At 35.8% G+C, this 14,196-nt stretch overlaps 1 protein-coding gene across 1 annotated transcript in view; it reads right to left on the minus strand.

Annotated features, from left to right (window-relative positions):
• Positions 1-482: 482 nt before the first annotated feature.
• The window catches only part of Pex11c (peroxisomal biogenesis factor 11c), a 31,465-nt gene continuing 17,751 nt past the window's right edge, over positions 483-14,196 (minus strand). Inside the window, exons 2-4 of the mRNA XM_081749345.1 lie at positions 12,349-12,527; positions 6,844-6,912; positions 483-1,082 (exon numbers count right to left, since the gene is read on the minus strand). Of these exons, the coding sequence (XP_081605471.1) occupies positions 869-1,082; positions 6,844-6,912; positions 12,349-12,527 (462 nt within the window). The 3' untranslated portion in view covers positions 483-868. The remainder of the gene's footprint in view (positions 1,083-6,843; positions 6,913-12,348; positions 12,528-14,196) is intronic.

Genomic DNA, 14,196 nt, shown 5'->3' on the forward strand with positions numbered 1-14,196 from the left:
GTTACAATATTCGTAAATTTTGTAATTGAAATGTAATCTATTTGTCAGAAGCTTGCGCTGCCTCTGTTCGCTCTTCATGTTCCCCAGGGTTCGGAACCAATAGTTTAGCCAGTTAGAGCCTGACTATGAAATTTTTCCTGAAAATCTGCCTGATACCAATAACTTTATTTATACCTTGCAGAATCGACTGCGTAACCAGAAGGTTAAAGAAATGATTTTCGCAGTTAACAGAGAATTATTGACAGGTATATTATGATGACCAGCAAAACACACTTCCTGTTAAGGATAGAGTTTTGGCCATCACTGTACTACAGTATTATTTTTTTCTGTATTAATTACTGAAATGAGGAATTATGCCACTGACTATTAGAGATTTACTATCAAATAGCTATCACTTACCTTATCGATTTCTGTGGAACCAGCAATGACTAACGAACAGGTTTTACTGTATCAAATTTAGATAAGAGAAACGAAACTACATGTATGGTAACAAAAATAGTTTAATATATATATATTTTATATTCCCAAAAATAAAACATTGCTTTCTAAAATATAATAAAATATACAATGGTTTTGGAAGAAAGGTAGTTAGTTGCTTGATATAACATGGAATATTCGACTTGGAGTCAGTCTCATTATTTTCTTGAACTAGGAAAACAAAATCATTGAAGAAAGCAACGTTTATTTTAAAATAACTGCGTGACAGTTTCGTCAATTAACTGAACATATTGGCATTATCAGAGACTCAGACTGTCAATATGTCACAGTTATTTTATAATAAATGTTGCTTTGTTTTTCTAGTTCAAATTATTTTAGATAGCAAAGCTCATATGATCCAGTTCATTATTTCCGTTTAGAATATCAACTTTCAACTGTCTTTCACTTTGAAACGCACAAGAGACTGATACAGACTAATGATCGACGAGAATGTTCCTAATGCTCCAACTTGCCACACCCTTAATTTCCCTGACCAGAACATTCCGTTTGGTAACCAATGAATAGCATTCACAAAATCAGCCGCACAACGAAGAGCTGTTAGTAATTCGTTTGCTTGCTGTGACTGCAGTTGCTTCAATGGCACTCTACATAAAAGAGAGAGAAAAAAAATTAATGAGTTGATACAATGCCCGAAATTATCGTTTAATTAGACACATTAAAAAAATAGTTTTTAAAAAATCCGCATAGAAGCTATGTAAAAGTACAGCTATCTGGGTGTTTTGAGGCATTAGTCGAGAGCATGTTAGCCGAAAAAAAAAAAAAGCCACATTTGAAGAAAAACATTTCTTAGAAGTTTGCTCTTCAATAATCCTTGTACGGGAATTTCTGATCAAATAAAAATACTCAGCAAATGTCATTGACCAAGCACAGTATTCGCCAGACGTGGCCCCGTGAGACTTAAACTACCACTTCATAGAGGATTTTTTTTTTTTTTATTGAAACGATAAAACTATTTGCAGAATAAAGCAAAAGCCCTAATAGAAAATGCTTATAAGAAGTATTTTGGCGAATAGATTATTCGTTAGCGTAAATGTATCGAATCTTTTTTGAAAATGAAAAAAATAAATGTGCATAATTAAATCACATTTTGTTTTATTGAATAAATTCCCGGTATTGATTTACAAAATGTATACTAAATTTCATGATGGAGAAAAATATATCTACATTAATTCTTCAAAAGACTCCTTTCGGAGAGAATGGAAGTGATAGCACGTTCACTCTGGTGCAAAATATTACTGATTTGATCCTTGGCTATTAGTACCTCGGGTGATCATAATCTCCGAAGTTTTGTTTTCGCACAATTCTTTCTCGTTTCCACAAATTTTATCCCACAATTTTAACCATAACTTTTTTTTTTTTTTTTTTTTTATCGTTGGCTGTAGGGAAAACGTGAATGTTAAAAGTAAAAATCTAAAAATTATTATATAATGTCGTCTGTAAATTCACTTTATATGCTGAAGGCAGCTTAACTTATATAATGAACTTCCTTATTATGTAAATCATGCATTAACAGATTTCATCGTCTACACCAAATTCCGAATTTCTGGGTCAGTCTTTCGAGCGCGTGGCTTTACGTCATAACCACGGGCACTTTGAAAATGAAATCTTTAAGTTTTACGTCCCACGTTTATGCCGGCTAGGCTAAAGGAGACGGTGATGATGAGAAATGAATGAAATGGTAGAATGAAGAAAGTAGGAGGAAACGAGAGAATTCCTAGAAAACCGACGCACACGGTGTTTGTCTACCACAAAGCTCACTTGGCACAAGCTGAGATCAAACCAAGAACCCCATGTACCAGAGGTGAACGCTCTTCCACTGAGCCACAGCGGCCCCACGGGCACGTTGGGTAACAATCTCAGCAAAAGTAATAGTATACACTTCAAGATACTTTCGGGGTGGTATGTTGTGTAGCCGGAATTTACATCGTACGTTGTCTCTATGTCGCTATGGAACTAAAATTGTATCACGACTTCAAACATCGTCAGTATCTGTAAAACTTCGAAAGAATGACAGTTACTATCAAATAGCAGCCATCTCTGTAAACTTTTACTAGATCAAGTATTTGTGCTGAAACTATGTTCTAAGTGACCAAATTATCAGACAATCACTTCAATTGCAAATAAGCAGGTATGTGCTTAGTTGAGATCTGTCAACTGCCATGCAAGTCATACCACATAAATGCTTCAGAGATACCGCATAAAAACAAAGAATCAATATTATTAAATTAATTATACATTAAAACTTTTATCTTTTTATTTACGCTTAAAATTAACTTTTGATTCATGTCTAAAACTTTACTATCAAAAATATAGTCGAGTTTGATTATGTCTAGGTTACTAAAAAACCTCTCGCAACGCACCCCTCATGGGTAAATCGAAAACGTAACCTATACTCAATAATTGTCCTATACTCAAAAGATGCACATGTGCGATTTACGCTGAATCTTTGAAAATCTTGATACAATCGTCCCTTTAAAAGCAACAATAGTACGTCAACAAATTTTCGAGTTGTTTATACACCATACATATCATGAAACAGGATCTACTCTGCTGAAAAAAAAAAAAAAAAAAAAGAAAAAGAAAAAAGAAAAAAAAAAGATCTTATTCCACCACAGAACAATTTGGGTCATCTTTTAGGTAAAACATTCTCGAAGATTCAGGGTCAACTTACATGATTTATACCTTATATCAATTTACACTCAGAACATATAATACTCAGATAAAAATAATAAAACTGCCTGGCTTAAAAGTTTGTGGCCATATTGGTTAAACATGATACAATATAAGAATTATACGTAACAGTACTCTCATTTAATGCGTCTAATGTTCAATATACGTCTAATGCTAGTTTTACGTTTAATATACGTAAAATGCATGTAATGTTTAATACGTCTAATGCTAGTTTTACGTTTAATATACGTAAAATGCCTCTAATGTTTAACACGTCTAATGCTAGTTTTACGTTTAACATACGTAAAATGCCTCTAATGTTTAATATTTCTAAGTTCCTTACAACCTTCTCAGCAAATCAGAGAACACCGAAACAGTACAGTTATAGTCCTCGTTGCATTTCTTATCGCTGATTGAAAGGAGCACTTATCACAGATAACATCTGTGTTTTTCACCATTTATTTTCTATCTTCTGTGTCTCCACCTCACTTTGTTTTAGCAAATAGAAGCGTCGCGTTGTAATAACTGCACTCCAAATAAAAACTAAAGGAAATGATGCGTGGAAGCAAACACCTTTCTTTTCTTCTTGTTGTTCTTTAATTAGATGATATGATCTCAGATGTAAACTTATTATTCAGTTAAGAAGTATGTGGCATGATATACGAGGCACATTCGGAAAGTAACCTCCGATCGGTCAGTGTGAAGTAATGGGGACAGCACTACATCTTTGCACACACGTCCGAGGTAGATCAATCTGCATCTAACCGTGGTACAGTGAAGGTGGTTTGATCACTAGTTCCAGTTTTGTAGCGTCTGAAATGTGTGCTGCAATAGGAAACCCCACCAAGTGCGAGCTGCGAGTTGTTATATGTTTTGGTAAGGCAATGGACTAAATGTGATAAATCAAGCAGTTGTACGTGAATGGGTTCGTTCATTTAAAAGTGGAAGAACAAACACTTATGATGAAGAGAGGAGTGGCAGGCATCAGTGGTCACTGATAAACTCGTTCAGAAAATTGATGGAAAAGTTCGTCAAAATCGTGATTATTATCTCTTCATGCATATGAAGAAGTGGTTTGGATTTCAAAGCTTTAGTAATGATGAGAAGCTGAAACATGTGGTTGCAGGCTCGCTCAAGGCACTATGCTGACGGAATTTCTAAGCTAGTGTACAGATACGATAAGTACTTGAATGCTCATGGAAACTACGTTGAAAAATACGGCAAAGAAGTAGTTTTCAGATGTATATAATAAATTCTTCTTATTTACTTTGACGTTTCATTTTAACCAATCAGAGGTTACTTTCCGAACATCCCTGATATAGATGGATATGTATGTATGTTATCCTGTAATTCTGGAACGCTTGAAGCAATTTAAACTAAACTTGGTACACACATAACTTGCAATCTGGAAACGATTACTGTCGGAGCAAGACCCTCCTAGCACACATAGAGGGGGAGACATACAAAAAATGTCAAAACGATTGATATTAGTGTCAAATCCACAGTTCTTGGAATACGTGAGCTGACTGGTGACAGTTTCGATTGGCCGTAAGTCCAAATTCAGCATCTCTCAGTGAGGGTAAGCTTCCCCCTTGCACACTGAGGGAGATAAATATAAGAATGACTGAAAACGGTCGATTTATTGTCGAATTCATAGCTTTCGGGGTTGCTGAAATGACTAGTGATATTCTCAATGCCGTTTAAGTTCAAGCTCATCCCTATTTACAAAGGGTAGGGTGGGAGAGGCAAACAAAAATAAAATGTCAAAAATGACTGAGATTTGTGTCGAATTCATAGTTTTTGGGGTCAGGAAAACGACTGTCCCTTTGAAATGACTTTTGAAAGACAGATCATACACACTTGAAGCTGGGCTTTTTATTCATATCAATTTGATTAAAGGCGTATTATGTGGGGTACGGTGTTTCAATAAATTATGTCAAAAATAGAGTATCTTCTGAACTTTTTTCATTAAACTTTCATTGAAATAAATGTTCTAAAGGGAAGGAGATTCAAATATTTCTCATAAACTTATTTTCCCCGTGCGAAGAATGGGCATTTTAGATAGAAGTATATTAAATACTAGACGCAATTAATAAAAGAGTATATTTACAAAGATGGATTGATTCATATCATTATCTATTTTTACATTAGATAATCGGAATAATCTATATTGTATCATAATTATTTGAGATACTACGAGGGCTATCCAGAAAGTAGATTACGTTTTCGTCTGTGTCCGCTAGGGGCGGGGCTAGCGCGGCCATCTTGGGGTCAGAGCGTTGCGCAGCTCAGTCGGCATCTAGCCGTGCTAGTGAGAGGTTCGTGCTGTGCTCCGTTAAGATACTGTGACGGTTTGAAATGTCTGCGTTAATTGAAAATCCCGCGAGCTGCGAGGTGCGTGCAGTAATAAGGTTTCTGACAGCAAAAAACTGTAAACCGATAGAAATCTATCGGCAGCTGTGTGAAGTGTATGGGGACAACATTATCACTGAAGGTGGAGTGCGACAGTGGGTCATAAGATTTAAAAATGGCCGACCCAATGTTCACGACGAAGGTCGAAGTGGGAGACCCAGCAAAGTGACTGCCGAACTTGTCGAAAAAGTCGATGTTAAAGTCCGTGAAAATCGAAAGTTCACAATAACGGAACTTTCTTTGAGTTTTCCACAAATTTCGCGAAGTTTGTTGCACGAAATCATCAGCGAAAAGCTTGGTTACCACAAGTTTTGTGCAAGATGGATTCCAAAAATCTTGACAGAGGACCACAAAAATCAGCGAATGACTGCAGCGTTGCACTTTTTGGACGCCTACAATAAGGATGGTGACTCTTTACTCGATCGCATCGTTACTGGTGACGAAACATGGGTGAAACACGTGAACTGTGAAACGAAATTGCAATCAATGCAGTGGGGGCACACAGGTTCTCCCCAAAAACCCAAGAAATGCATGCAAACAATGTCGGCAAGGAAGATGATGGCGACTGTTTTTTGGGACAGAAAAGGTGTGATTTTGGTGGACTTCCTGGAAAGAGGCACTACAATAAACGCTCAAAGGTATTGCCAAACTCTGCAAAACCTCAGAAGAGCAATTCAAAACAAGCGCAAAGGAATGTTGAGCTCTAAGATCTTGTTGATTCACGACAACGCCCGGCCCCACACGGCAAATGTCACGCGTGAAGTTCTTGAATCTTTTCAGTGGGAGTTGTTTCCCCATCCGCCGTACAGTCCCGACCTGGCACCGAGCGACTTCCACCTATTCCCAGCAATGAAGAAGTGGCTGGCTATGCAGCGTTTTGATGACGACGAACAGCTGCAAGAAGAGGTAACGAAGTGGTTGAAGTCGCAGGCGGCCGAATTTTTCGACGAAGGAATTTCCAAGCTCGTACATCGCTACGATAAATGCCTTAATTTGAATGGTGACTATGTCGAAAAGTAGTATTTGTGTGTGGCTTTCATCTGTATATAATAAAATTTGTTTCCTATACTTTGTTGATTTTTTATTCCAAAACGTAATCTACTTTCTGGATAGCCCTCGTATCTAAAGTATACATTCAAAATTGCTCAAGAGAACTCTATGTAATATTTCTAATGACGGTATATAATTAATTTAGCTAGTCATGTCAGTGCAATATGTCTTATCAAATTTCTCAATGTATTGCTATAAAATAAAAAGTCTTACCTAACGTCATATTCCACTTTGGTTAAATAACACTTTTGTACTTGTAATAATGCAATACACCTTAGGGACCTGAAATAAGAAATACATTTTAATATATAATATGCAGTCATACCGCCTAACACATTATTTCGATTTTCAATTCCTTCACATTTTGTTGATTCTATAATTTTTCTTCCACTTTTGAAAATATTTTAAGAACATAAAAAGTTAATATGTATTAAGGTGTTGAAATAATGGCGACCATGGAGGGATCTCGAAAGAAGCAAAAAACATATACAAAAAGTACTAAACTCAGGATGGAAAATGCGTTCTTTCAAAGTTATATGCGCCGAAAATGACTGAAAACAAAATTTAAAGCTCTATAGCTCAAGAGGTGTGGAACATACCGTAATCAGGTCTTTGAATTATACAGGAACAAATATATGCTATAGTTAAATATTCATGTTTCAGAATTCTGCTGTAAAGTCGTAACGAATTATGTAGAGGAAGTTAGGGAACGGAATATGTACAACGATAATGTATATTTTGTATGTACTTCTAAGTATTGTTTCTATTTACGGGCAAAAGTGCTATTTAAAAGGCACAAGCTATTAAGAAGAAGAAGAAGAAAGTATATAAAGAAATAATTTAAATATTTTGTATTACACAGAGATTTTCTTGTTGTTGTTGCTATGACAACTTGTTTATCTGGTTGATATGGTAATGTAGAAATATATAGAACGAAGAATCATATTGTTAGAATTGAATGTATATTAGAATTTTAATGTGGCAAGTACGATATATGTTGAAAAATATACATATCCAAAAGTGCATAATTGTGGTGTAATTCATTGTAATCTCGTGGACTTTATAAATATTCAAAGTATATTTGAATCACGGAATGTAACGAAAGTAAATAACGTTACATATGGGCACTTTAAGTACTACAGTTATAAAAAAAATAATAAAATATTGAACGGACTAATATTTTCATTAACTATCAGGCCTTGTTTCCATATTGTTACACTAATACACAACAACACACTATGCAAGGCTGTATGGTAAAAAATATATAAAAACACAAGCACGTAACAGTTTCAACAAACTAACTGTGTCTTCATCAGACCTCCACTCTTTCTAAAGCAGATTTCAGATGAGAAGCGGCATGGCCTTGAGTTGGCTTTACGCGGCGTCCAATTGGCTTTGAGCGGTGTTGACAATTCGCGACAAGCAGTTCTGAACGCTGACTTCTCGCGCTACTGCGAATCTTGACAATAGCAGAGGCGCTTATTAGAAATATTGATTTAGCACATTAACTGCTCACTTTACGAAGTAGAGGAAAGAATTACGAACACATACGTGAAAACTACATCTTTTTATGACAACTGGTTGTCATGATACACGCTTTGAAAGGTTTCCATATAAAACAATTAGTAAAACGAGCGTTGGGTCCCGTCTAATTTCCAGTGGATTTTTCTTCGATTTGGAAATGGAACTCAACTTTTATTAAAGGATAATCAGGGGTGTAACCAACAGGTTGTTCTAGGGGAACATTACTTTCAGGGGGAGGAAAGCTTTTCACACATTAAAAACAGAACAAATGACCTATTTCAGAATATGAAAGCATTTTAACTCACCATGTATACTATACACATATTATGTTTTCTCGATGCTACCTTAACAAAAGACGGATCTTGACAGTACTGAAGTTGAAAAGCGGATTGTAAGAGATAAACCAATAAGCTATTCATAAGAAAACAAATGCTGTTTCTAGCAGTCTGTTTATCCGACTTTGTGTTTATGTACTAAAGGGGGAAAAAAAAACTCGAAAAAATATCAACTCAGATATTATTATGCAATAATATAGTAGTGAGAGATCCTGGGGGGACTGAGGGAGCCAGAGCCCCTCATTTTATTTGTAAATGTGCAATATTAGGAATAATTTGAATGCAATTTGTCTTAAAATTATCATATATGCTTTCTGCATCTGAATGCACCCCCCCCCCCCAATTTACAGAGAAATCAGCGTCCTTGTAATTAGGTACAGAAACTGTATTGATGATGTTTTCTTTTTTAAAAAATCGTATTTTATTATAAACGTTCCTAATTTGCATTAACTATTAAATAAGTTTACTAAACATATACTAGATGAACCTCATTTCGGGCCTGGAAATAGTTTGGAAAGTCAAGGCCCTTTTTTCCCCCGTTTCTACACCCTTGAGAATAGTAAGCGATCGAATTAAATAACAAGCATCTGCAATTTGATTCATATATATATATATATATATTCGATTCCCGGCGGGAGCTCATGTGGAAGAACAGAAGGTATGGGACATTCTTAATATTGTTTTGAAATTGCCTTCATGCAAGATTCTTCCTTATTCGACAGAAGAAACGCAGTGTGATTTTTTTTTTCTTCGTTTCAATACCTTACGTATGTGTGGCCAATTACGTACTCCTTCTTTACTCCTCTAGCAGCGATGCAAAAGCACCAGACGTCTGAGTGGTGTCATAAATTATTGTAACCCAAAACAAACTCGACCATATCGTGTTGCTTACGAATCAGATGGATTGTTGTTGTGAGACCTACATCAAGTATAAGAGTATGTTATTATAGGAACAGACATGGAAGCAAAGGAGCTGATTGTGTGTGTAGGAACGCAACTTCTCTTCTAGCATAAACAGAATTCATCAGTGTCTAGGTTGCTTTCTTTCGTGGTAGTTCATTTGTTCTCCAAAATTATAGTTGACAATGTCTTTAAGGAAACCGAGTACAAGTGCGGAAAAGTTAAAAAAAAAAAAAAAAAAAAAAAAAAAAAGTGCTACGAAGTGAAGCTCGAAGAATTATTTTTTGTGTTTACAATTTTTGGAACTCATAATAAAAAATTTACAAGAGTCAGAGTCAGACAATGGCGAAATATTAATTGACATAGACGATAGTGAAAGTAGTGTTGAAGACGAACGTTTAGCAGTTCCACTGGAATAAGTTAATAGGTAGGTTATTCAGTTGCTATATATACTTCTAGGATACACAGCCAAAATCTTTGAGTTTGCTGGAATAGTATATTTACATTGTGAATAATGTTGCCAATGTATGTGTAATAATCTCAACTAGAGGAAGAGCGAGAAGGGAAAGGGGAGTCCGAAATCCGGCAACACCGCGCGGAATATCGTACAGCATTGGCTACTGCCCGTGATGCTTTACATCTGAAAAACACAATAGGTACTTGGGAGTTATATACCTTGCGAAGATCAACTTTTAATTAAGCTCCGCTCCTTCATTAAAAAGTAACATTTGTGTTACCTGTTCAGTTGCACACTTGTCCAATTAAAAATATACCTTTTTGCTGGATGCATTCTTGCTTCTTAATCCTTGGTTATGTACCTTTATTAATTTGTTCTCTTTCTTTCTTCTTCTCTAATTAAAATCCTCTCCCATTCTTTATCGCAAATCCTCCATTCCAATTCATCACCTTGTCTCCTGCCTTCATGATTTCCCTGGCTTCTTTCCGTTTTCTCACCAATGTTCTGTTCTTTGCTTCTATGACCTTTGCTCCTTCCAACCTTATTTTGTTGCTTGTCTTTCTGATGCTTATATATTGCGTTGTCAACCCCTTTCGCTCTTACGTCATCTTTGTGCTGCTTTATTTTTTCTTCCATCTTCTTTTTTTGTTTCTCCTACGTAAATTTTGTTACACTCCGCGCAACTCCCTTTGATCTTTTTCCACTATTTGCTTTTCTCTTGGTTTTTCTGACTACTTCAATTATTCTGCTTTCTCCTTTCTTGTATGTCCTAATTCCTGCTTTCCGAAGTATCCTCTTTATCTTCTCTGTTTCTTTGCCTAGGCTCTTTTTGTACCAAACCATCTTTTTGTTCTAGTCTTCTTCCTCTTCCTTCCTTCCTCTTGCTACGTTCCTCCTTATTCTATTTTCTTCATCGTGTCTATTATAACGTCATCGTTATATACTCTTTAAACAACCCTCACACATACAGAACGATTTCTTGGAATCAGCGCCTAGCGAGACATAATTCTTCGAAGAGCAGAACTGCGAAATTCCTCTCTTACAAGTACTTGTATGAGTGTGTATGTGTTTGTCACCCACATCCCTCTTCGCGCAGCCTAATTCGGGAAAAGAATTCAGAACAGTGTGACGCTTTCACCCATCTCTGTACAAGCTAAAATGCGAAGCAACGAACTATATCTTATAATTTGCATTTTTGCTAATAGTTATCCATTTTAATGTTTGTGCAAGTGTAATCATTATACTGTTAACAACGCGAGAATCAATCTATTAGTTTCTATGAGAGGAGCAACTGCTTAAAAACTAAATGTTTTACAAGAAATATTTTCTCATCAAGAAGTATATTCCTACGCACCCACTGTTTGAAAAGAAAAGACAGTCTCGCGCGCAGCGAGCGGTGGGAATTGGGGAATCGCACAACCTGGACTGATATGTTATTTATCCCACTTAAATTAATAATTATAAGTAGGACTTCTACGCGATGTTTATTACAAACTTTAGTATCTTCTATAAAGTGATAGTGTTCATCAAGTAGTACAGAATGTATTATTTTCAAAAGTGCTACGTTAATTCAGCAACCTGAAAACTACGTTAAATATTATACTTACGTTAAATTACCAATCCATTACTTCAGAAAACCTGCTCCGCCAATTGCAAAGTTATGGTGTAAAAGAAGATTTTCACTATTGAATGGTTAAGAGTCATCATTATCAACAAAACTGAAGCCAAGACATTCTGATTGCCACGGCGAGCCGCCGACATTCTGAACCACTGAAATACATCCACACAAAAATCTTCAATATCCTAGGAGAATGATTTTACTCAATCATGAAACACTTTAGAAACTGCATGCAAAGTACAAGAACCAATATCCAGACGCTTTGGTAACCCTTTATCTTGGCACCAATCATTTAACATTCGCCAAAGAGACAAGTTCACATTAGGTCCATCACTTTCCAGCATGAGGAACTTGTCGTTAAGCAGTTTAGATGTGTTAATAGTTTTCGCAATAGCTTGAAAAAGATCTGAAGATGTAGCGTGTCCCAAAAATGCACTGTCCTGGTAATGAGTAACAACACAATTGGTTGAAGAAAAAAAATATCGAATGTGAATATCAAACTGTTTATCAGTTGCTGCGTTTGTTGTTTCATCTACAACAAGACTGGAGAAGTCACCAGAAGTTTTAGCATTGTACAATAATTTTTCATGTAAATAGGGGCCAAGACCATACGATACTGAGTATGACAACTTAGTCTTATGAAGCTGAAAATCTTTATTTTTACAAGTGGAAGTAGCAATGCCACAAAATTATAGGTGGTTTCGTTAAAATGTAGAAAATATAGGTTTATAGGAAGAAACGCAAATATATAGGAAAAATAGGAAATATAGGAACATTGGAAAGCCTGAAATAACCATACAGAATATCTTACTTCCTCATTTTCCCGCTTTAGCATTTTGTTTTAAATTTAACCTTATGTACTATCTAAGGCAGATCTTGCTTACCTAATAATGGAAAGATATAAGGATGCTGCCCAACACAATGTCGAAGCGTACCACCAAAAACTGCTCCGTATATTTATAAGTCGATTGTCTGCAGCCCAAGCGACATGTTCCAACGGGTAGTATAGCTGATCCACTATATTGGTTAGAACGTCGAGAACTCGCACTATTTTATCTGTATCCTAGAAATATTATAATCATAATTTAAAATGAGCTATCACTACCACTAGTTACATTCATAGAAATTTGACTGTTATTCTTAACGAAATAAAAGGTAAATGGTAGTATTAAAATTTCAACATCTTATCATTTCCGTCCTTAATTTTTCTTTAAAAAATTCGTACGATAAGGTCTTCAACCAGTCAGACAGTGCGGGCAACCAAGATATATTACGTTCAGGATTGCCCAGGAAACGAGAGAGAATTTTTGTGATGAGATAGAAACGAGACAGCCATATAAAAGCTATTTTTTCTCAGATGAGATATAACTTAACATCTTTTCGAAACGAGACAGCCTTAACTCTTGTTTTGTGGTATCTCTAACTGAGGTATCTACATTTATGTTTAATCTTAACTATCTAAGGTGTTAAGAATCTAAAGTTACATTACCACGTTAGAAGAACTTGTAGCTGTCATTAAAAACCTTGAAACCTATTATATTTCACCGTGTACACATAGTCTTGAAAGGGTCATAAAACATTTTTTTCCATCTTGCAAGGAGTTAAACGATGCGCAACTTTCTGGGTTGTCTTGCTTGCTACCTGCTATCGCCCTCCCGCTGACATAAAAGAAAAAACAGTTTCGACGCATCCGAAACAACGGATTCTTTTGGACAGGGAGGGGAAGTGCGCCAAAATACACGTTTTTAATGAGGAGGGTTCACTGTTTGTCCACTAGAGTGCAGTGCTGCATGTGTGGAGAAACCTTTCTTGCTTTCAAGAAGTTGTAACATGTAAAGGGTAAATAGAAAGATCGGGTTGCAAGTTTTTTTTTTTAAATTAATGACAGCTACAAGATTCATTTAACGTGTCAATGTGGCTTAAGTTTCAAATTTGCCACGGCAAATGTCTCTGCGGGCCGTGCGTTGAAGACCCTTGTCGTACGCGATCGACGAAACTTACTTGATTTTGATTAAATTTAGGTGGTAGACCTCTCCGAGCTTCTTAAGCACATAAAATATTATGGCGTGCAGACTTTTGTTATGGGCCCCCATCTATTATGGGCCGATCATCAAAGAGGGAATTTGGATATCTTTCTTTCTTTTTCTTCTTTTTAAATTAAGTTTAAACGTCAATAGTTCAATAGTTACCACTCCACCACACAATAGTTCATATGCCTACTGGGTTCGTCAAGGTCTATTATTTCAAGTATCGTCGATAAAGACATTTGGTTCCCGGATTACTGTCTATCAAAGTTGAGGATTTTGCTTAGTCCAATTTTCGAACAAATACATAAATAGGCCTAATTACTATATACATGCAAAAGATGGAACTCATCCAATCTTCAGCAAATAAAAAAATGGTGATAGATATTGATGGCGTAGTAGGCATCTGAAATATTATATTCTACACTCTTTTAATTCTCAATGTTATCAGCTACCAAACTCAGAATTTTTATTATTTTGACTAAGTCAAAATCTCAAATATGGTACATAGTAACTCGGGAACCAAACCACATTATCTACCACCGTTTCATCAATGTCTACCATCATTTTAAATTTGGTCAAGTGGAAACCATTGGTTTCTGACTTATTGACCATCAAACTTTGCACCTGAACTTAATAAGTCTATTAAATCTTAAATAAATGCAGTCCATATTTATAATAACGATTTACTAAAAATCAGTGAAAGAC

Source organism: Thermobia domestica, chromosome 2 (assembly GCF_964235325.1).
Source record: "Thermobia domestica chromosome 2, izTheDome1.hap1.1, whole genome shotgun sequence".
Classification (NCBI taxonomy): Eukaryota; Metazoa; Arthropoda; class Insecta; order Zygentoma; family Lepismatidae; genus Thermobia; species Thermobia domestica.